At 35.5% G+C, this 25441-nt stretch overlaps 1 protein-coding gene across 2 annotated transcripts; it reads right to left on the reverse strand.

The window, feature by feature from the left end:
• Window positions 1-4923: 4923 nt before the first annotated feature.
• Window positions 4924-24717, reverse strand: LOC133321382 (spectrin beta chain). Of its 2 annotated transcripts, XM_061530468.1 has the most exons (9): window positions 24521-24717; window positions 12814-13294; window positions 7108-12694; window positions 6817-7013; window positions 6574-6742; window positions 5943-5993; window positions 5715-5818; window positions 5467-5633; window positions 4924-5390 (listed from the first exon to the last, which is right to left on the reverse strand). In XM_061530468.1, exons 2-9 carry the CDS (start codon window positions 13273-13275, stop codon window positions 5204-5206), a joined length of 6924 nt encoding a protein of 2307 aa, XP_061386452.1. In that variant the 5' UTR covers window positions 13276-13294; window positions 24521-24717; the 3' UTR covers window positions 4924-5203. The 2 variants fall into 2 exon arrangements, with proteins under 2 accessions (XP_061386452.1, XP_061386454.1); XM_061530470.1 differs by lacking the exon at window positions 5943-5993.
• Window positions 24718-25441: the final 724 nt, after the last annotated feature.

The raw sequence follows: 25441 nt of genomic DNA on the forward strand, positions 1-25441 counted from the left end.
TTGTTAACCTTGAAGAGAGGCACCAGCGAAATTCTCATGCAGTTTATGTCGTTGGTCAGCTAAGTACTTCGCTTTGTTACAAGAGACATTTGGGTATGAAAGGTTTTTGTATAGAAGCAATAGCTTCTGGGGAGAATATCCCAACAAAAAACTAAGGGAACTGATGAGGATCAGTGGCGTGATCCGAAACTATTGTCTAATAATAAATAGTTGTTTTTTATAAAAACAACAAACTGGGATTCAGCCTGACTATTTTCCAAAAACAAAATTTAAAAATTGTAGTATTTATTCTTATGATTGTTTTCAAATTTGAGATTTTTGTAATAAAGAGAAAAATGAACTCTGAATAAACTGAAGAAGATCTGTTTGAGTTATCTGTAATGTAGGCGAAGGTTTGTTATGGACATTTTAGGGGTTGCAACTACAATTTCTCTTTACTTGGATCCGACTTGTTGCAACCAGAGATGGACATGCGGTAGCTTTTTTTGACTTGCGTTATGCATAAAATAAAGCGATAGTAATACTTAACGCAACTAAAAATGATACGGTATAGTATAGTCAACACTCGGTCATTCGTCAAAATACTGCCATTGTTGGCTCTCACTTTACCGATGTTTTCCATTCACATCATATCTTCGTATAAAAACTGCTGTGCCGGCTTCGTTAAGAGTGTTTTTATGCATGTGAGTGCGGGAGAACATAAACAATGCATAAATCAATGCAAACAACGCAAAAGAATTGACTCAATGCGATGCACCGCATCATAACGGTACTACTCTATGAGTGATGTTTGTTTTTATGATCAGTTAATTTTAGAATGAACTATGACAATCCAGTTTTCACACGTATGAAGAAGAGTAAACATCTAATTATAAATTAAATACAGCTATAGTGATAACAAAATTTTTAATAATAAGAAATTATTTTCAAGTAAGTATATCATAAAAGGTCACAAAATTTCGATGCGTAAGTAAAAAAATAAAACAAATTATAAATAGATTTTACGAAATATCGGAGGATCAAACCACTATTGGGGAAAAAATTGCTCAAAAAAATTACACCTTATCCGACAAGCACAAAGGAAGGAGCTTAATGTGTTTTTTCAAATAGTAAAAGAAGATGGAACAATTGTGGATGGGTTTGTGTACTGCCGCACATGCCACAAAATATGTAAACTATATGGTCATCAAACGTCAAATCTACTTAGGCATAAATGTTGCCAAGTGCTGAAGCAGTCGACCGTTTTAAAAACTATAACGGCACAAGAAAAATCTGTCCGTCGTTGATGTATGTGCAACATGGGCAGTTGAAGACTGTAGACCTTTTTCAGCTGTCAATGAAGGTTCTTGTTGAACTTTGTAATGATTTTGAAATCATTTTCAAAAAACTACTACTGTGTTTTGTTTTGCCATTAATTTATAAAATCAAAGGCATTTGTGCACCCAATGGCATATACTTTCCTGCCATTATAGCTTTAAAAGAGAATATTTTAGTTAATATTGAAGATATTTGGGTAAAAACCCTAAGTATATTGCACAAGGCAGCATTTTTTCTTTATCCTCCTGCCGCAAGTTTGCAAGAAAATGACATTAACCAAATAAAACAATTTTGCGTTGCCTGTATTAATAATTCAGACAATAGTCCAAATACAACAACTACTCAGTCATCACAAATGCAGTCGGATATTGTTGCATGTGCAAATTCCAATGGACCATGAAGCCCTGCATTGGCCTCTAGTAGCAGTTTTGAAAATATTTCAAATAGTTCTATCTCTGCCGTCCCATCACCAGCTGCAAAATTCGACATCCAATTTTTTTGCAACCATGGTTGGGTGGGCTCTTTGTGCAACAATACATCTCGTTGCTCACATCATTTGTGTCTCTCTCCTACTATCTCCCCTATGCTAAAATTTCTACATTATGTTATTTGCTCGTGTGCTTTCCTTTTCCGTCTCTGTTAAATCTAATAGCTTCAAGTGATGATTTTACGTTTCCGTTTTCTCTTCTTGATATAAGTCTTTTATTTTACCTTTAAAAAACCAAAATTTAAAAATGCACGTATTTTTTATATATCCTAATGTAAGCACAGTGGTTTAGGGGATCATTGAAGGTTGTTGAATCAACCTATTTCAACCCTATTTCAGCCGAGTCATACGCTACCAAGGGACTATAGACCGATTAGCCCCTCTTTTTCTTTCTACTCAATACTTTAGAAAGGTTACTAGACTCAGAAATTAGAAATACTATTGATCAAAGCAAAATTAGCAACTCCCAGTATGCATAAATCAAAGGCACATCAGTGGATACGGACGCATTGAGAATAATATGTAGTCCTCTGGTTACACCTAGGCAGCGTTCTTTGATATTGAGGAATCTAGTATCCTCAACATAACGCCAGGTTGTGATTTCTTGAAGAGAATTACTCACATAAAATGTTTGTTTCATCCATAACAAAGTAAATACTTCCAGACGAACGTGTTAAAAATTTCAATTAAGTTTGAATATATTTCAATTTATTTTGAATTTATTTGACATATTATTAAAAACAATACACATACATACACAAAATTGGTCTGTTCCCGCACTGCAAGAATCTAAAGGAAAAAAGTGTTATCGGAGTAAAAAATAGTAGATTCTTCCAGTACGGAAACAGACCAAATATGTATTTTGATTTGATGGAACAAGCCACGTTGACAAAAAATTGTAATCAGTTGGTAGCTGTGCCCTACCTTGTAATAATTATACCATGTTTCCTAGGTCTGTCATTTTTCATAGACGGGTCAAAGATGGAGGAAGGCACTGGTGCAGGCACTGTAGGGAATTAGAAATATAAAACTCATATAAACTTAACAATCTTTGTAGCGTTTTTCAAGCAGAAATCATTGCAATTAGGAAAGCGGCCGAGATAGTAAAAAACTTACTTCCGATAATACGGGATATGTCGATAGTCAGGGAGCCTTCAAGGCTTTGAAGTCGTGTACTATAAATTCAAAAAAAGTTCTTGATTGCAAGTCCGCTCTGCACGATATATGACGGATAGTTAACTTATGTTGGGTAGCCGACGAGCTTGCTCGAGGAGGCTCACAATCATCCAATCTTCCGATTGAGAGATCTGTGCAACCACCCATTGGCTATTTCATTGGCAAAATCCGATTGTTCTACGGCGAGGTAGAATCTCAAAAGCTATCTGGCCTGAATTCCTCGCCAAGGAACTTCTTCGCTGTCGGCACATAACAAGAGAGAGATCAAAGTCATTGTGGGGGGATTATAACAGGTCACTGCAGGATTAGATCTCTCACTTCAAAATGGGACTCCAGCGGAGAGGATTACTGTCGTCTATATGAGGACGAAGAAGAGCTAGAAACAATTGAACATATCCGCGATGTCCATCGCTGAGTGGCAGAAGACATTAACCGTATTTCGTTCTTCTCAAAAATAGACCCCAACCAGGATCACCGCAGTCGTTATCGAATTGTTTCTACTCGAAGTTGCACACGATAGGTAGTATGCTATCAAAAACTACATACTTAGTGATTTTTGCGCGGAAAATGTAAGTATTATTTATTTTGGCAAAATACATTTAAGAAAATATATTATTTGCATTTGGGGACACGGAAAGAAAATGCTCAATAGCCGCTTCAAAAAAAAAAAAAAAAACTTCAACAAAGTGAATGCTAAATAGAAAGACGCACTGGCTCAATTTATGTTGGAGCATAAAGACTTAGCCCAAAATAAGTTGCAAAACTGTGCTCAAGCAAAATTAAAGAGCCACTAAATTCCTCCTTTGATGAGTACAATATATTCATAATAAATTGGTACACATATTTTAACCCAAAAACGATATGAATTTCTATGAAATAACATATTTTAATCAGAAAACATTTCTTGACATCCTCTTTCCCTTCCAATTTCTTATTACCATATGTTTACAGCAATGTAAAAAAAGTAGTAGACAAAATAAATTACGATCGAATGCAGTGATCCAAAAATTGACAACGATCGAAATATGTATTACTCTATACGAAACAGAAATCGATGACGAATTCGGTGCTTTGGCCCCAGATCCTAGGTTTTGTCAAAACTCTGGCATGGCTAATCTTCCCCTCTCTGTTCTTTTCCCGTCCTCTTTTCAGGTATAAAGGATGATCACAACGGACAATAGTCTCCGAGTGGACGGTTGTTACTAACAACGGTACATCCCAAACCTAACCTAAGGGTTGCCATTATAAATTTCTGAAATAAGACTACCTTCCATAATTATGCCATGGTTAACCCGATAAAAAGTTTTAATGTACATGCCTTTTAAATGTTAAATAAATCATGGACCATCAAATTTTTTACAATTCACCCTTAATGTTTTTGTAGTATTTTGAGTAAAAAAATTGAGAGCCTCCTGTTTTTGCCTTATGAGATAAAAGCCACAAAAGAGCGGCCAATCACGCGACTTTTGACATGCTTGCAAATAATGGGAAAACTTCTCGAATTGTGTGAACATTTTGAACTTTAAATATTCTTTACATAAATAAGAATTATCAATATTACTGAATTTTCAAATATTCTGCAGTAAATACATTAAATTAGTATTTATTTAGTAAAACAAGAAGATATAAAAAAGTTTGTCTTTTTTGTTATTTTTTCCGTAACTTCACGTACCTAAGTACGATTGAAGAAAAAAAGTTCTACGGCTTTGGTCTACATTTTCCCTGAAATGCCCATATACGACGACTACGATGTTTATCAACAATTTAGTCATATATGCGTTAAAAACACACATATTTATACATACCGTACCGTACTTCTGAAGAAAGCAAATATGCCATTAAAATAATATAGAGGGAATAAATTTATTATTTATTTTGAATACATTGAAATGCATACATGAGTTTTGTATTTTTTTATTTTTGATTGGTTTTCTTATAATTTGTTGGATTTTACGTTTGTTAAATAATAAATAAGATACAATATACGTAAGTTTAAATTTAATAGCAGCATTTTGTTTTGTTTTCTTCGTGCACTTATCGGGGTTCTTTATATTATATAAGCAATATAAATAACTATTATTCTCTTTTCATCTCTCGTCATATATAATTTTAATTATTAAACCTTACAATTTTATATTTATTTAAGCGTTAAATAAATGTTGCTGTGTAAATGTGTGTGTGTGTTGTTTTATGGTGTTTTTGTTTTTTGTTGCCCTACCTAATTTACTTTTTCTTTAAAGTAAAGAATGATCTACGCTTTGGTTCGTCCTTCTGCGATGTGGCTGGTAGTGTCTGGGATCTACTTTCTGCAACAGCTGCCGAATCACTTTGGGCCTTCAAAGCAGAGACCCATTGTGACATCTCATTGTCATCATGGGCTTGCAACAAGAATTCTCCACCGTTTGAAAGTCTGTTTGGAAGCAAGAACAATTCAAATAATGGTTGAACATAAATTTATATTGACGCGTTTACTCAGTTATACATACTTGACTCTTAGAACATGCTTCTTCTTTGTGTAGTCGCTGGCAATTTCAACAGAGGCTCCTTGCAAGTCATACACGGGTTCTCCGCGGAAAGTTAATTCAGGATTACTCTTATAACCCTTTTGTTCTTTGAAGAAAGAAAGACGTCCACTCTTTGCAACTGTATAAACCTAAAGTTAGAAAGACAAACATATCATAGAGTTGAGATGAGATTTCACGCAGAAAGAGGGAAAGATGTGCCCAATACATACCTTGTCCCAGGATCTGTTTGATGCCTTCTTTGTGGTGGACTCCCATTCGTGTTTTCTTGTCAAATAGCCTTCATGAGCTTCGCCACTAGCAGCGGCGGCTCGTTCTGTAAATATTAATATTATGAGTAAAATATCGCAATGAAATATAATTTGTTTTATAAATATAAATATGTATATAATGAACAGCGTGAAGATTATAAACAGTTGAGTATTTAGTACTGTTAATACCTGTTTGTGTTTCTGCAGTGCGCTCAACTTCGGCTGCAGTATCAACCACAGCTAATGTTCCACGAAGCATTAATAAAATAATGTTCAAAATATTTATAAATATTGACATATTGTACACTAACTCAAAGACCAAAATCTATGTAATAATTAAATATAGTGATTTGTAAACAACGCCAAAACTGGTCCAAAAATAAAAAAAATCAAAAATCAAAGATTTTTCCTAATAATTTCTCTCAAATAGAACGAGTACACAGTTTGTTTAAATTAACCACGATGAAATACATGACGGAGTGAATTACAAACAATTGTAGAAATAATAAACAAATCATCAAATTCTCAATAAAATATTTAATCTTGTGCATGCCTATGCACCACCTGAGAGTCTAGTTTTCCTATTGAAATTGTGTACTCTACACAAGATGCAAGTTACCTTAGAGATATAACTATTTCCCTAATACAAAGTATTTGTAGCATATTTGTAATAAAAAAAAATAAATAAATAAAAAGTGCACAATGCAATGTAATAAAATTAGAACAAACACAAGAAACTTCGCTACTACAACAGATATGAACTACAGCTAAGACAACAACACACTAAAGTAATACAAAATATAATAGATATATAACTTACCAGCGGCTTCTTCGGATGTTGCTACATCGACAACGTCTCGTTTCTCAGCCTCACGTTTAGCCTGTTCCGCCGCTTCGGCTGCTGCTTTAGCCTCCATCTCTTCCTTAATACGCTGTCGCTCTGCTTCTTCAGCCAATTCTTGGCGTCTCTTCATTTCTTTAAGCTCAAACTATAGGATGGACATAGACAAAACAACACTTCTTAGATGGTATTCAAAATGCAGCGATTTTCCCTTCAACTTACTGTTGTTAAACGCTCAAGTGCACTGAAACGCTCTTCTTGGGCAGCAGCAGACTTTTCAAATGCTTCATGTTTCTTGATAAGGTTTTCAACTTCATCAATTGTATGGCCAAGTTCTGACGACAATAGATATGGTTCCTGGGCTATCAACCAAGCTTCGGCAACGGCAGCATCTCTGGCAAATTGATATACTTCGAGAACTGCAAACGAACATTACATTCAGTATTGTTTGGTATTTGAAAATGGAGTCCCAAGTAATAGAAAAAAAAACACACACATGAAACAAAAACTTACTTAGTTGTAAATTCTCCCAACGTTCCTCCCATCTTCTTAGCAATGCATTTCGACTGTTATTCAATTGCAAAAGTCTGTCTTTAATATCGGCCGAAGCGTAATGATTACGTGTCAGCAATTCCTTGCCCAGTGATATACAAGCTGAGAAGTTATCTTCACGTGTGTCAATTTCAGCTTTTAAGCTCTGGTGGTTGTTCATAAGCAACTCGACGCCGGAAACGTCACGTGGTTTCTCGGAGGTGTTCATTTGTCTTACCAAATCTTCCATCCAGATCATCAGAATTCGTACCATGTTAAAGAACCGGAACAAATCACCGGTGTCGGCCAATTTCTGTTTGCGTGCATCGCACATGGCCTGCAGATTCGACCATGCATGCAAGACCTCCATTTCGCGATTTGTAATCTCCTTGGCCTTGTCCCCGGCGTAGGAGTCCTGCAATTTTGCCGATTCTTCTTGTATTTGTTGTACTTGGGCGTAGAGGGTCGTCAAATCCTGCATGAAATTATAGTGCTTGCGTTGCAGCGCCGAAACAGAGCCGGCATCACGACCCAATTCGTCGGACACACCATGTTGCTTCTCGATGATGCGGCTAAGGACATCTTTGCAATCGTGGAAGAATTTGTGCAATTCGCGGGAAGCGGCAAGCATCTGTGTGCGCGTTTCGATTAGTTCCAAAAGATCTTGCCAAGACTCGTTTAGATTGTCCTTCCATTCTGCAATTGTGGCCGAGTCAGAATGGCCGGCTTGGATCAGATTGTCGGCAATGCTGTTGACCTTAGCAACACGTTCACCACCAACGGACTCTGTGTCGCGAGCAAATTCACTGAAGCGTTCTGACAACAGCGTCACGTGATCGTAATCTTGACCCAATTCTTGGGAACCGGCAACGACCTCGCGATCGGCTATCCATTGTTCCAAATCATCCACCTCACGATTCAACATGAACAATTGAAGGGCTTCGTTCAGACGTGCCCTTCTCTCTCCAGCCAAGTCTTTAAGACCGGCATATAATTTGTCCAATTGCGACTGTTTCACGGCAACAGCATCCACACTGGACACATCGTCGATGTTGAACTGGCTGGCCACTTCTCCCAACTGACGAATTGTGTTGGCATAGTCTTCAATGGATTGTTCCAGATTTTCGTGCTTCTTCATAAGGTTCTGGGCACTGACTTCATCCTTGCCACGGTCTTCAACCATCATGTACAATTCCTGTTCACTCATCCACGACTCAGCTTCTTGGGCGTCAAAGAAGTACTGTTGAATTTTCTCGGATTCCAATAGATTTTTCTTGCGATTCTCAACAGCGTCCTTCAGTTCTTGCCATTTCTGTGTCAAGTCGCTGATAAGAGCCTCGAATTTCTTGGCGTCTTCGTGGCCTTCGTCAATGAGTTTGCGGCCGTTGTTGCAAATTGCATTGATGCGCGGTTCGTGGTTGTCGATCTCTGTAGCTAGCGATTGATTCTTCTTCTTCAGGACATGCACATTGAAGAGGGAGTTGCCATAGTCGGTGGAGTTGGCAACTGGCAGTTTTTCGTTTATCCACAATTTCTCATCCTCGATATCGCGACAGAATTGGAAGGCTTCCTTCTTCTTTTCCAACTGCTTTTGACGTTCGATCAATGGCGCCTTTATCTTTTCAAAACGATCGAGTACCGCAATCTTCTTGGTAACAATGGGTTCAATCTTCTCCTCGGGCACGGTCTTCTTAAGGTATTCTGTCTGTTTGTCGATTTCTTCGACTTGACGTTCCTTAACGGCCATTTGTGTCTGTATCACATGTTGTTTCTGCATCAAAATGTTTACAGATGTCAAGTCATTACCAGTATCGGCACTGACAATTTGTTTTTCCAATTCGGTAATGTAGGAATCGATGTCATCGCAAGTCTGTTGGACAAGGACTTCACGATTAGCATCGAACAACATGGCGCCCTTCTCTTTAGTGTGGGTTTCAAGATCTTCAAATTGTTTTGCCAACTCCTTTAGTTTTGGTTCAATGACATCTTTGAATTCTGGCTTTTCCTTGGACAATTCCTCAGCGGCCTTTTCTGCCTCATAGAGGCGTTCTTTGTTGGCAGCAATTTCAGCTTCAAATGCCTGATGTCTGGTCCATTTGGAATGAATAGTTTTTGCACTTCTGTATGTCTCGTCCTGAGAGGTAACATATTTCTCCTGCACCCATTCTGACAACTCATCCAAGTCCTGCAAGAATTCGTGGAGTTTTACTTGATTCTTCAACTTTTCGTGTTGCTCCAGAGCTCTTCTGCGGTTATCTTCGCGACGGCTGGCAATATTTTCTGCACGCTTGCCGATCTTTTCGGCATCAAAGTGTTCCTTCTCGACCAATGTGTCTGCAACCTGCAGGAGAGTATTAATTTTGTCGTCATTGGCATCCATTGTGGTGAGGAAGGCCTCGTGGCGTTTAAGTTGATTTTCTGCTTGTTCCAAATTAACAGGAGTGTCGTCCTTGCTGAGGAAGTGTTCTTGCTGACTGAGCAATACCTCGGTTTGACGGGCATCGCGGTTGAATAGTTGCTGATCGAGACTTTGAGACAACAAGACTTGGCGGTTCTCCCACATTTGGTGCAATTCCTCCCAACCATCCTTAAGAGCCTTCAAGCGCTCGCGCAAGAACATGTACTGTGGATCATCGGATGTGTTCGATTCTGAAGTCAATCGTTCTCCGTACTCCATCATGTTCTTGTAATCTTCGGTGTAGTTGTCGATCTCTTCGCGAATAGATTGATGCTGATTGAGCAACTGTTCAGCTTCTGGTAACGATGTTGGAGTATCTTCGGAGGCCACATCGGTTTGTGTCTTGGTCAACCAGGTCTGGAAGTGGTCCAAATCCCTCAAGAATCTGTGCAAATCGCCAGCCTCTTCCAACTTGGAATCGCGTTCCTTCAACATCTGAGTTAACTGCTCCCAAATGAGCTCAATCTGGGCAATGCGATCGCGAATGATTTGCGCCTCTTCTGGATGGTCGGATTCAATGCTGTCGGCTTCCTTGCCAAGACTGGAAAGTTTAGCTTGGATTGCAGCCAGATCACGTTCCATGCCGCTTAGTCTTCGCTGCAATGTCATTACGCCGGTCAAATCCATTTCCAGGCTGTCAGTTTCAGTGAGAATACGTTTCTTGTCTTCAATCCAGGAAATAGTTTCTCGACATTCAATGTAGAACGTTTGGACGCCATGAGCAGATTTAAGCTCGTCCATTTTGGCTTCGGCTTTCTCGCGCAAATTCGACCATTCCACGTTAAGACGATTTTGACGTTCCAAAATTTCATCAGAGTTGGGATGTTCGACGTGCAACAACTGTCTGGCCAATTGATTGACAACGGCGACGCGGGAAGCGTTGGCGTTCATTTCCTTGTCGAAGCCTTCGAAGCGATGCTTCATAATCTCAACGTCTTCGATATCTTTACCAGGTACCATGGTATCCAACATCTTGGTTTTTTCCTTGATCCATTGCTCGACACCGTCAGCTTCAGACATGAGTTTGTACAGGCTGAGAGCGTCCAACAAGCGTTGCTTGCGCAGTTTTCCGAGTTCGGTAAGCTCCTTGTAGCGGGTGTCGATGGCTTCAAGGCGTTTGTCCACATTAGCTTTCTCAGTTTCGTTGAGTTTAAGGGTCTCTGCCTGTTTGTGTAGAGCATCAATGACCTCGGCGTAGTTCTTAAGCTCATCAGCAACATCTTTGTGTTTCTTAAGCAACGATTGGACATTGGCTTCGTCGCGACCCACATCTTCGCTTGAAACAATGCGCAATGTGTCCAACATCCAGTTGTCGACATCGTCGGCATCGGCGAACAGCTGGAAGTACTCGACAGCATTTTCGAGGCGTTGACGTCTGTATTTGGTCAAGTCAAGCAGATGATCCCATTTGGATAAGATTTCCTTAAGGCGATCCTTAATTCTATCGGCACCAAAGTGGCCTTCGGTAATAAGCTCGGCACCAACCTTTGCAACATTTTGCAGTTGAGGGTCGTGCGAGGTAATCTCCGACTCCAAGGCTTTGTGCTTGCTGAGCAACAAGTTCACGGTTGTCAAGTCGTGACCGATATCGTCGGTAGAAACAATCTGTTCCTTCTCCTTGATCCAGTTCTCTTCGTCGGCAGTGTCCCAATAGAATTGCCACAACTTGCGGCTCTCCTCCAAACGACTGCGGCGTTCGACAGCCAATCGCACCAACTCAGCGTAGGCATCCTCCAACTGTTGGACACGACTGACAATAATTTCAGGGTCACATGGCTTATATGACTCTGGATCGTCGCTCAGGAATTTCTGTGAATTTTGTACCACAACTTTGACACGTTCGCCCAAAATATTGATGTCGGCTTCAACCAACGAGTGCTTTTGCAATAGATCCTCAACTCCCATCAAATGTTTGCCGTAGTCATCGGTCAACAACAGCTGCTTGATTTCTTCCATATTATCGAGAATGTATAACATTTCCTGGAAGTTTTGTTGCAATTGGAGGGAGATTTCCAAACGCATACGACGAGCGCGCAAAAGCTCCAACAAATAGTTCCACAGGCGCATTACATTTTCCTTGCGCAATAAGATGCGCTTGACATCATGGTAGCGTTCCGATTCCAATTCATCGCATACAGCTACCACGGCCTGAACACGTTCTTCATAGGCGAATATATCAGTTTCAATGGCTTCGTGTTTCTTGGCGGCAGCCTCAACCGCAGCCAAATCGAAACCGAAGTTATCTTGGCTAACCAGACGTTGATTCTCCGACAACCAAGTCTCACGCATAGAAGCTTTGCGGTCGAAACGAGCAGCCAACTGCTCCAATTTCTCCTGGCGGATCAATTCTTCTCGCAATGCTAACTCACGTTCATGCTCTGCCTTTTCTAAACGCTCCCAGGCCTTGTTAATATCGGAGATCATTTTTCCTTCCTTGGGAGTGTATGGCTTCTGATTATTGGCTCTCATTTTCGACTGCAGTGTAAACAAGAGAACTTCCAAATTTCCCTTCTCGACAAATTTGGGTGGCTTTTCGATGGTGCGATAATTAGAAAATTGGGCCAACTGGCCTTGCACACCCACTAAGGAGTTTTCAAAAACGCGTTCGCCCAAGGCTTGGATTGTTGTTTCGATCCACTTCAACAAGTCACTTGTGAAATGTTCGTAGTCATGAATCATTTTGTCATTTTCCATGGCTATGCCAACAACTTTGCCAATACGTTTGCCCTGCACAGTCTCTTGCTTCAGCTTGCTGAAGTAATGGTAGTATGTGACCACATAGGTGATGATGGATTTCTCATCAGGATGCTCTACGAACACATCCTCTGCGTCCAAAAGTTTTGCCAAGCCAAGCTTGTCCTCAGCCACATCGAAGGCGTTGTTCAAGTTATGAATTGGATTGGCTTTTGACAATTTTTCAAATTGTACCAAATCAGGACGGTGTTTGTGGATAATGGCGTTGAAGGCAAGACCGTCACGCCACGATGTTGTAAAGTTGCGCACATTGACATTGTGATATCCTGCTGTTTTCATTTGACACCACAACAGTAAAGCGTCCTTGGCTGACTTGGTTTCCTTATTGTCTACCTCTTCAATAGTAATATCTTGGATCTAGAATTTGAAAAGGAATGAAAAAAGGGGCGAAACAAAAACGTTAGAATACAATATGGTTATCGTTTGAAAAAGGAAAGGCGTAATAAATTGACTGTGCCGCCTCTTGTTGCACTTACTTGGAATCTCAAAATAATGGTCCAAATTAAACCTAAATTTAACGATGCGTTACCATCGACAATATCGTGGGAACCAATATTTTCCAAATGTACACGTTGCTCGCGCAAAAATTGCAGTGCTTTGTCCACATTTTCCAAACAGTGAATTCTCATTTTGCCCTTTGTTGGTTTCGGCAGCCTTTCGCCGGACAATACTTCCAGTAATTTTATTAAATGCTTGCCATCGCGCATATCAACGTACAGGTCTGATATTCGGCAGTTGACACGGCACAGGTGCGAATTCACCCATTTGGTGAATGTCTTCTTTTGTACACTTTCACGTTCTTCGGCCAAGGCCTTGATACGTGAACGCTCAAATAATCGTGAACTGGAGTTGCCACCATCGTATTCATATTCGTCGATGTATTCGTTGCCAGGACCCTGACTAGGGTCCCATCGAACAATTGAAATGTCCGTCGTCATTGCTTTCGATAGTCAATTTCTGCAATTAAAAAAATTACACGACAAAGGAGATATCAGTAAATGAAAAAGTAATCAATAGCTAAAGATCTTCGAGTTGGCGATGAATATTGGGTAACAAGTCGATGTTTTATTCTTGCCAATCGGCCTCATTGTTATCTAACACATAACGCACACATACACGTCATTAAAACACGACTGACCGTGACGTCAAAAACAATTCCAAACAAATGCCATACGAACGAATATTCTATACAATTAACCAATGCTAATTAAGTAATCTAATATGTTTATTTGGAAATTTGTTTCCATCCAACCCACAACCTACATATTTACAAAGTGCCGGGATGATCTCATATAAAGTGAAAATGCTAAGTAAAAAAAATATGTTATTTAAAAATTATACAATTACTGATGTATAATTTAATTAGTTGTAGCAATAAAAAAATAATGTCATTGGTTCCTCAATTAGAGTAAAAAAAGTGGCCATCCGCTTCTGCTAGTATGATCTGTACATATGTATACTTTTGAACTAGGGATGGATATTAGTACTAATTTATAGCTCTATAAAATTTCGAGTTATTTTTTTCTACGAGGATTTATTTGACATATATGTAAAGGAATTGAAAATTAAGTTTTACAGTTGTTCTATTCCCGCACTGCAAGAATCTACTCGATTTTACTATTTCCTTCGATATCATAAAGAAAAATTCGTTATCGTAGTAAAAAGTAGTAGATTCTAGCAGTAAGGGAACAGACCAAGTATTTAATAAATCCGGTACAATATAAACGTACTTATACTACGTTTATGAGCTTATATGAATTGGGAAAAGAAAACAATTTAAAAAATGTAGAATCAAAAATCAAAACATTTTTCATATATAATTTTTGGCTTTTGCGATTTACATTTTTTAAAAATGCTACGAATATAGCCAAAAATATATACGATATGTTTCAATGAAGAATAATTTCACAATTTTATTTTCCAAAACATTTAATGTGGAGTAGGCGTCTTGCAGCCAGCCATTCCTCCTATATGATGTGAAATACCAGAAATATGAAAAGAAAATGATTCATAATATGTTCTCAAATAAATACGAATCCAATCAAAATGAAAATAGGCAAGGTGTGAAAATGTGTGCTTAGCACTCAATTGAATTAAAATTGAATTTTTCAATTGTACATATTTCATAACACTCCCGACAGCGGTTCCAACTATATTATCTCTAAAAAAACATATACCACAAACAAATACATCATTATTGACATATAAAATAAATATTTAGTGGCTACAAAAGTTAGTATGTTCTTTAGTGCCTTTAACTTATCGTATCAAATGGGGGAATCAGTTAAGAGTCAATAGATAAAATACGCCGATTAGAAAAAAACACACACACGAAGTATTTCTATTAAAGAGTGAGAATAAAATACAAACAAGTATAGAAAAAACAGACACACACACACCATGTATATGTATTAACATATACATGGACCTACATTGGGAATGATCGAAAATACTGCAGGGCAAATATTATTCTCATAGATTGAGAAACCACTAAATTTAGTGTGAAATATTTTTTGTTTATTTCATGAGAAGATTTATAAATGTTCTCTCACAACTCAGGCTCATCTTTGTAACTATAAATAAATTAAATTCCAGTGACTATAATAAACTTCCATAATAATTTAATAAATCGGATTATTGTTGAAAAGTTTGAGACTTTTATAAATTTCAAAAAAAAAAAAAACATGCAAATCCTTACTGATTAAATTTTATCACTTAAGAAATGTTCGATTACTCAAAATTTCTCTCTCAACTTATAATTTCCAATAAATTGTACAAATTGTTAAAAATTATATTGATTTATGAAAGTTTTATAAAGTTATTTTAAAAAAAATACACGGAAGAAATAAATTAAGTAACACAAACTTATGGCAATTATTACCAAATTATTATTAATACTATATAAGGATTTTTATTGTTATTTGAAATGAATTTATTGCGGTATGTTTATACCATATAAATAAATATGTAGTAACAAACTTTTAAGGAATACAAATTTGAAAAGACTTATCAAAAAATATATTGTCAACGACTTTTTTATAATATTTAATTTTAGATGGCATGGATGGATTCAACCCAAAAATCTGACAGCATAGCATAGACAATTATAACTCATGTTTTGCTATAACAAGGGATGAGTGTTGATGACTGGAGCGTAGTAGGGCCCTCCGTAATGATTTCTTCTTACAATAAGTTTAATTTGACAAAAGAGAAAATGTTAATATTATACCATCAGTGTGTGAACAATTTGACACTTTGTGTGAAAAATTTGACACTTAGTGCGAAATATTAAATGGATCATTCAGAACCTTTTGCTGTTTAAGAGTATATAATAGCCAATAATTTATTGTTTCTATATTTTTAATCATAATTTTTGAATTGTAGCATTAAATTTATCTTCGCAATTATTGTTTCTACAAACTTGTTATCACTAAACAACATATATATATATGGAAAATTTTCAATCAATCAAAATGTATTTCCTTCTGCGCACGTTTATAATTATGCCATTTTATTTTCCGGTTTCCGTTTTTTGTTGATACATTGGACAATTTTTAAAAGTATATGTGCATACAGTTTGTCAACAAACTATTTAAATAATATATTCAAAATATTTAATTTCATAGCGTACATGTACGGGGTTTCCGGTTAAGATTAAGACAAAATTTAATAGTAATTTCAGTTTTTATTAAATTCTAATTAAAGGATTCGAGTGTTTTGTTTGCGTAAGAAAATGTTTGACTCAAAACAAAAAATATATATATATCACGAATTCCACAAAAAGGTCAACCACATAGGTGAAAAATCAATTCGTTAAGAGAGATATGAAATTATATAGGAAATATTCTTTGCAATCCGGACAATATATTTTTAGTTGAATATAATATATCGTTAGCTAAAATGCAAAAAGGCGTAACTATATATATATATATATATATATAACAACAGAATCCCGTCGTAAGTGCAGTTAAATAGTGTATGAAAATAAGTAACGCGTGCGTGACAAAATTAACATATGTTTCTATACAGACTCTAATACAAAATAATTTTTTTGATAATGCTGTTGTTAGTGGATCTTGAGATGACAAACTGAAATATAACAAAGTTTGTCTTCTATCTCCATCGAAAATTTTTTTTATCCGCCACGCACATGTTACATTCTTACTCAATAAGTTGATTTAGAACCGGATTTACAGGCAAAATTTTCGTTCATAACTGCATAATGATTTACTAAAGGTCTTGGGGCCACACAAAGCTATAATACCCCAACAACATAGTTGTGTCGAGTATAAGAATTAGCATTTTTAAAATATTCCGTTTTAAATTAAACAGTGTTTAAGTAAAACAGTGCGTTACGAGTGTAACATGTTCGTGACGGTGTTCAAAGTTAAAAGAGTATATGTTAGAATTTTTTTCTCAAAAAAATAAATGTCAATATAATCTTGAATAACCCATTATAGCTGTTAAAAAATCCGCATTTTTATCTCCAGCCAATTCGCAGAAATTTCATATCGAAACTGATATCCAATGTTTAAAGAGAAAATTTTGTAGCGCGTGCGTACGCTAAATTTTTCTTGATATTCTTAATAAAATTTACAAACATATTCATAAAAAAACGACTCTGACTTCAAAATGGAATGTCAGAGCTGTTAAAAACTGCTAGGCACCAAAATTTGCAACAAAGTTATGTTAGCAACAAAAAGTTATGTTATTAAAAAATTAAAAAAAAACTCAAATATGAAAACAATAAATCTGTTTTTATTGGATAATAAGGGAGACAAAATTGTTTTAATTTTGAGTTATGAAAAATATAATAACCGAAACTGTTTTGGAAAATTTGAAAATGTTGGCTAACCGAAACCGTTTTTCCAAACAAAAATGTCATTTTAGAACAGGGCTGTCCACACTAATACATGCAAATGTTTGTTATTGTATTTGTTTCAAATACAGAATTTTCAAATTTATGTTTCTCTCTTATTATGCTGTGAGAAAAATTGTAAAAACTTGTATTTCAAATTTTAAGACAGAAAAACATTTTGTATTCAATGCAAATATGCTTTTTAATGATATATTTTCCTATATAAAGATAGATTTGCTTCTGTTTTGCCAAACTTAATTGTATTTGTCACATATTTCGACTTTTTCTGAACTAATTTTTTCCAAAAATGTCCTAATTTTTTTCGTTTCTATTCTTATCATTGTGTGTGTGAGAGTTTTGACACATACCGACAGCCCATGGGACCTATTTTGGGCACTGCTGTTTTAGAACGAAAGTTTCTTTAATGGATTTCAGATATTTCGACAACCTACGACTATGGATACCTGTTGAATGACAAACATGAAAGCCGGGAAATTGACACGAGCATTACGTTGGAATCAAATCGGCTGAGTATTGCACTTTAAATCGATCAACATTTGGAAAGAAATGTTATTACAAACAGATTTTGCATACTTGCCGCCTTTAGTATGCAAACACATTGTTGACTAACTGTATACACGAATCAGTACGTAGTATGTAATTGCAGCAGACTATAAATGGTACAATTGTTTTATGGTACGAGGAGCCGACTCCCCCAATTTTTCCGAATACAATTTCATTTATAACACGTAAAGGGTTACCAACCAAGAGTTCTTCTCTATTGTTAACTGTAACGCTATACCACCTGCTGCAATAATGATTCTAATACTCGAGGTTCTTGTGTGCATTGTACATACAATTTAAACATATACCGACCGAAACGATATATGCAGCAAGTTGCATGATTTGCCTCTGTCTGGCTGCCTGTACTTGAACCAAACATTCATACGTACGTAAGAACATCAAATAGCAGGTCTTATCATCAGATAAATATTGTGGGGTTGGTTGGTTGGTTAGGCGTTTCGGGCGACATGATACTTTCATGAGAATTTGTTGTTGTTTTATTTATAGTAGTGACGAATCAAAATTTAAAAGAAATTCCAATGAAATGTGTCTCTCGCTCTCAGAAGATAGGCCAGACCTGTATTTTAAAAGAATAATACTATATATAATATGTATGTTGTTTGGTTGGTTGTTATTCGCAATAAAGTGTTGTAGGTATCTAAATTCTGAACAATTAAAAATGTTGATTTATACTGACACGACCTTTGACTTGGCCCCAAATTATTATACATTTTTATACATGCACACACACATGCATAAACATTTATTAGTAGCAATGTATATCGTTGTTGTATGTCAGCAGTAGAGGAGGAACACAAAAACACTACTAATTGCATATCCAACTAATTTAGAATAACAACATTCATGCTCTAACCATGTTTGTTTGTAAAACGTATGTCAAACACTTAATATTTGTTTATGTATGTGCGGATGTATGTTTGGTTTATTACATTCCATATATATGTGTGTGTACGTGTATCTTTTCCGTACGCTGTCCGTATGAAATCATTGTGAAAAGTTCATGTCGTATGGTGGACAGGGTTGTAGACGTCGAAATGGTAGAATAAAAAATGAGCTCATTCGCACTCAGCAAACAACAACAAGAAAAAAACTTCGATACTTTTCGGTCGATTGTGGTTGTTCGGTAGTACATACTTTTGCATGTGTGCCTCTGAGTGTTTGGTTTCGAATCAGAGACGACGGCGGCTGCGACAGCGGCGGAGACGGCCACGACGAATATACACACAAAATAGAATTGACGAAGAGCTAACTGGTAAAATGGAACAAAAATAAAATACAAAACTTGAATACTACATGCAACTCTTATCTATTACGTAATTTTTCTCCTCATTCTTCTCTTTCTTGTTTTTTTTTACGCTTTGAAGCAGAGCTTAAACATCGCCGCACACAAATGCATATGTATGTATATTAAATGTGGTTGGTGTTCGTTCTAAATATCTGTTGTCTGGTTGTTGTTCCGCTGGATGATGACACAAACAAATATCAATGAATTCATCATCATCATCATGGTTCGTAAACAAGCAGCGGATTGCGTGAGAAGTAGTAAAATATAAAGGGCAAAGAAAGAAAATGACGAACCACAGAATTACGTATTCCTGTCACCGCCTTATTTTTTGTCCAAATATGCTGCTAGAGAGCGAGAGTGGAACCAAAGAGAACGAACGAGAAACAAAAACCAATAAAACAAACATTTGTATTTTAACAATTCGGATTTGTTTTGATATTATTTTCGTAATAGACGCCACTCCTTTCACCCTTGAGGTAATCATGCAAAGAAATATTCGAGATTTCCATTTGTCTATTGACCCAAATTCTAAATGACATCTAATGGCGAAAAGTTGTACAAAGGGACAAAATGTAAATGACAACTTTAATATAGGATGACGCATACTATTGGAAACAGTTTCAAAATAGAATACCCTGTAATGGTATAGTGAAATCGGACGTGATAGGACTGAAATGATTTCATTAAATTATTAATTATTGTTACAACATAAATACATTGGCCTCGTAATATGATGTGTGTACATTTTCAGGGAATTACTAATTATGTCAATGTACTTATTTTAGAAAATCGACGAAATAATATATTTAAGTCAACAAAGTGTTTTGTCTCTTAAGGCTTCAAATAAATAATAAAAGAGTTTATTGCATTTAAAACCAAACATAAGTGAAAACATGACCTCATGCTCGAAATAACAAAGATTGTTTAATATATGCTATATATATGGGAGATACACATAAGTTTTTAAAACATAAAGCAATTTGGTTCGGATCAGATAATAAATTTTTGTAAAATAAGCGAAATACAAAGCAACATATAAAGTACGACCCGGTACCTTTATATACATATCGCAACACCTGAACATAAAAACTAGCACAACTAAAAATTTTCAAATTTTCTGTAGAGTTGACCCTCTACTGAAAAGTTGCAAACTAGTTCAAAATAAAGCGATCTACACGACAGCCAAGGCATTAAAAATAAAAAATTCAAATAAAAATATTCACAATTTAATTTTAATACTTTGTAGTATTTTAGAGTAATTTGTTAATTCAAAATAATCAGGCGTAATCCCAGTTTGTTGTTAAATATAAAAATAACTATTTATTAGCATTGTCCACTGAGAGGGAAGTCTATAGATTCGAATCTCCCTTAGTTTTTTGTAAGGGATATTCTCCCCAGAAACTATTTATAGGTTCTTTACATTTTGCAATTACAAAAAATACAAATAGTACCCAAATAGCCCGTCAACACTATTTTAAGGATTACTACTAATGTTGACCTCTTCCCAGAAATGTTCATATGTTAAAAGTGAAGCCATAATTACAACACCCCGAAAATTAATTTTTAAACATGGATTTTTATTATGTTTTCAATCAAAAATCAGAGTGCCAAAAAATAGTCTATACCAGTAAATAGCTCCTCTCACAATTTTCTCACATATGCTGCAGGATAATAAATATAATTCTACAAAAGTAGACAGCAAAGATTAGTGGAAATACGTGCTTAAAAGAAAAGTACAGAATGTAATACAGTTGCGGTCAAAATAATAGCAGCGCACTCTACAATCAATATTTGGAAAACGGAGGAACATGTTGTGATCGGACGATTCCAAAATAATTTTTTATGGTAAAACTGGATCCGGAAAATATATGAGAAGTCCATAGAACAAAAATGATGATCCCTAAAACGATCAATGATAGTGGATCACATATTATGCTTCAGCGTTTTTCTCGTACTGCCAAGTTGGATGAATATATTGTATTTTAAAGATGCCGCTCAATGCTGCATCATATTATCGTTCTTTATGCAGAATATGAAATACATATAGAATGGAAATTTCAGCAGGACATTGATCCAAAGCAAACCAGTCAATTAGCAAAACAGTTGTTTCAGGACAATAGTATAGATATTATGGAAGGGCCCGCGCAATCACCCGATCTAAACCAAGTTACAAATTTATGGTGCAATTTTAAAAAGAAGGCCGCCCTAGCTAAACCCAAGAATAATAATGAGTTTTGGAGTTCCATTTAAGAAGTTTGACTAAAAATTCCATGGGAAAGATGTAATAACCTAGTCGATTTAATGCAACGCCGATGTAAATCAGTATTACGGACCAAAATTTTTGCAACAAAGTATTAAAATACAGATAAATAATACATTTTACCTCGTTGCCAATGCTTAAGATCCATAAAAAACCTAATATGGATTTATGTTATGTTCTCATTGCAGCTGCGATTTATGTTATGTTCTCATTGCAGCTGCTATTTTTTTGACCGACCTCATTTCTAGAATATACCCCTTTTAACACAATGGGTCTCATGCATAAAACTGAGCTTTAGCTCGGACTCGATTTTTTGAGTAAAAGGTACTTGTCGTATGCAGGGACGATCAAAATTGCCAACAATTTGTACAGTACACCTTACGTTCAGAAAATCACCCTAATTATAGAAAATAAAGGTCCGAATGCAGAAAGGGGGGCCCGCCAAACTAAACATGTAAATATATTGTCAGTTTCGATTTTATTATTAGTATTTACTACAACTTCTAATTCACTTCCACTTGACGACATGTTAGCACTTCAATAACAATTAGAAGTTTGATCTCAATCTACTCAAGTAATTGCAATTGGTTTGAACTAATTTTTATGCATACGAAATTGAGCAAAAGCTGCTGCTGTTCGATCTAACTCAACTTATGAGCAATTGCTTACTTGACTTAACTCATCGCTTTTACTCGTTTTTATGCATGAGACCCATTAATTTCAAAATACAAAACTTTTTGTTATAAATACAATATAGATAGCAATTGGTAACATTTTAACTATAATTAAATTAGAAAACATTACGCGATTTAGAAAAAAGAATATGGTATTCTTCATTACGAATATTTCAATGCATTACGCTGCTATTATTTTGACCGCAGCTTATTTACAGTCCATTCGTTATATCCCGTTTATTAAGGTGCAATTTTATTTAAAAAAATTGAAATTCGGAATATATAACATTATTACGATAATAAAAACATTTTTATTGATTGTTATAATATACGTTTGCGATTTCCAATCGAGGTATCAATTGCACTCGAACTTTAGCATATCTGAAATATTTGCGGGGTATCTCATCTAAATTTAGATGACAGAAAACTTCGAAGGTGACATCTGGTCAAACTTATTCTTGAGGAGCCAGAAGCGAACACCAAATGTGCCATTTTCAAACTCGATAATGTGGTCCCCACAATAATGAAAGATTAGATCAATGTCAAATTATATAGAACAATTATTTTAAAGGTACAAATTATATACAATAGTCAATATTGCTTTTTAGTACAGTATATTATTTAAAGAGAAATACTAATACAAAACTTCTGAAGTCCTAATAATGACTGAGCAAAGTTGGTCGCAAAGACTGGGCGTTGTCGATCGTTTAATTACCGCGAATTCATGTCATAATGACAAAACAGTGACATATTCAAATTATCGGGACTTTACTTTTGTAAAAATGTATTCCAATTACATATTATTGTTTATCGAGAGATAAATTCATCTACATTGATATATTAATAATAATAGATGTATTTGGAATACCTATTTTACAATTTCTATTTAATATCGACTGATACAATTTCATATCTCCACAATACTACATACCGCATTTCTCTACGATTTTAAAGGTTCAATTTTAAGCCGTATGTAGTTTTTTTTTTTTTTGCACATTAATGTTAATTGCAACATTGTTAATTGCAATTGCAAAATACTGTATACAAAAAACTAGACTTGAATGATGATCTCAAAATCCAATAAATTGTGAATAGCAGCAGCAACTCATAATGAACATCACCATTCATGCACATTCAATCTAACTAGTAGGCAACATAAATTACAAACACAATGGAATAATCATTGAAATGTGTTGTACAATGTACAAACAACAACAACAACCACATCAATCCATCACTAACGAACGACGAAAAATAAACACTAAAAACGCACACCAATATAATTTAGAATACTACGCCCAATGAGCTCAACTTTCTCTAGGTTTTGATGTTCACTTGATTTGTATGTTTTTCAATTACTTTGCTCATACGTGGGGCAAGAAGTGTTTTGTGTGTACAAATGTATCGTTGAAGTTGATTTTATACAAATTTATAACGATTCAAATTCCTCTTTTTGGGATTGAATAAAATATCCTTCATTTGATCACTTTTGTTAAATATCGATAGCAATTTTTGTTTCTTCTTCTTCTTCAATTGTATCTGGTTTGGTATCACTTTTTAAATGTTTATTCACACACTTTCTTCCTCCTCCTCGCTGTCTCTCTCACTCTATCACGCACACATACTCTCTCTCTCGGCGTATATTATGGTTATTCTCGCTCTCACACTCACTTTATTATTTAGCACTTGATTTGATTTGACTTGACGTTGTTGCTACTTTGAAAAATATATGTTTTTTTTATATTCTCACTTAAGTTGTATACTTGTTATTTATTTTGGTGTTGTTGTTGGTGTTTTGGCCAAATAAATAAGGTAAAATTAACTTTTTCACTCGGAACACATTGATTCGATGGGGCAAACGGGCAATACTATAATGTTGTAGCTGACTGCGGTGAAGAAGATAGAAACACACGGCCGCAAACAACAACGACAACGTCAATGATGATGATGATTGTTGTTCTCTCTCTGTCTGTAGGTTAATGCGGCAAGTAAGCAGAAAGCTAAAACAATCAGACAACTTACCAACCAAGTTGTTGTTGTTGTTTTGCTCGTCGCCGTCGTGCGGTGTGAGTGAAGAGCGAACAACCGAATCGACCGATTAAAATGATGTCATCAACACAGTAATGAAACGAAAATGAGTATATTTTCTGAGCGAGAAGTAGAGGAGAGCAGCAGAACTCATTGTACAGATAAATCAATCGATGGCCCAATGTACATACATATATATATGTACGAATGGATGTTGCTTTTAAGTTGGGATCCAGATTCATTTTCATCGTATTCAAAACAACATTTTTTTTTTCATTTAGTTTGTATCCTTTTTTCTCATCACTTTTGATCTTAGTATTTGCACAATAATAGTTGTTTATGTTATTGGAAGAAACTTTTGTTTTTAGATTGTCCCTCATTTCATTGGGCGTTGTCAGTCTTGCCTAATATATATTCTTTTAATTTATTGTTATTTGCACTTCCTATTTCCCAAAATAAAGTGAGAAAAATCATTGCTCAACTCGCAACTTACCGCCGTTTCGTTTATTGTTATTCAGTTAAATAAAATTAAGCACAAATCGTTATGTCCCCAAACGTTGAATATTCTTTGATGTTTGCACAAATTTTTCTCATTTAGCACTCAAATATATAAAAATAAAAATCTTTTTTCTCTTCTTTTAATTTTTCAACATTCACAACATTCATTCAACGACAACGACAGACTAACTTTGAAAACTTGAAAAATTATGTATACCAGAGTAAGAAGCCGCAGGGGAACGCCGGCGATATTTGTCACAGTCAACGAATTTCAATCTATGTACGGCGTTGTAATTTTGTTGGTATTAACGTTATTGCCATGTTCAGACTAAGGCTGTTCGATCTCTATTCGCGTTGCTATCATTAAAGCGCGTTTAGACTATACCCAAGGCGTATTTAATAAGGTGTATGCATCAGATACAACAATAAACATTTTACAAAAAAAAAAAAAAAAAACATTGTTGTTATAGAAAGTAAATTGTCATGCTGCCAAATGTTATAATTGAATTCGTTTATTGAACTAACTGAAAATGTGAATACATATTTTTATAGAAACATATTTATACCAAGGCATACTAAGATTGATTTATGTAATAATATACAAAGTGATTTATGACAAAGTACAATATTTGATTCAATTCTCAACACTCTACCTGAATTAAATATTACTATTCCATTATTGTAACTACAAAAAGATACAAACTGAAAATTAATCTATGCCAAAAAGTCTTTTAAATATTCCAACTTTTGTGGCGTTACTGCCTTGGTAAAAAAATCTGCAACCATTTTTTTGTTGATAAATATTTCAGAGATATTTCATTGTTATCAATTTTCTGTCTAATAAATTTGGCTTTAATGTCCACATGTTTCGTCCTTGATGAATATTTGTTATTTATAGCCACTTGTATAGCTCCTT

Source organism: Musca vetustissima, unplaced genomic scaffold (genome assembly GCF_032173495.1).
Source record: "Musca vetustissima isolate MV318-11 ecotype Yass unplaced genomic scaffold, APGP_CSIRO_Mvet_v1 utg8425, whole genome shotgun sequence".
NCBI classification, from domain to species: Eukaryota; Metazoa; Arthropoda; class Insecta; order Diptera; family Muscidae; genus Musca; species Musca vetustissima.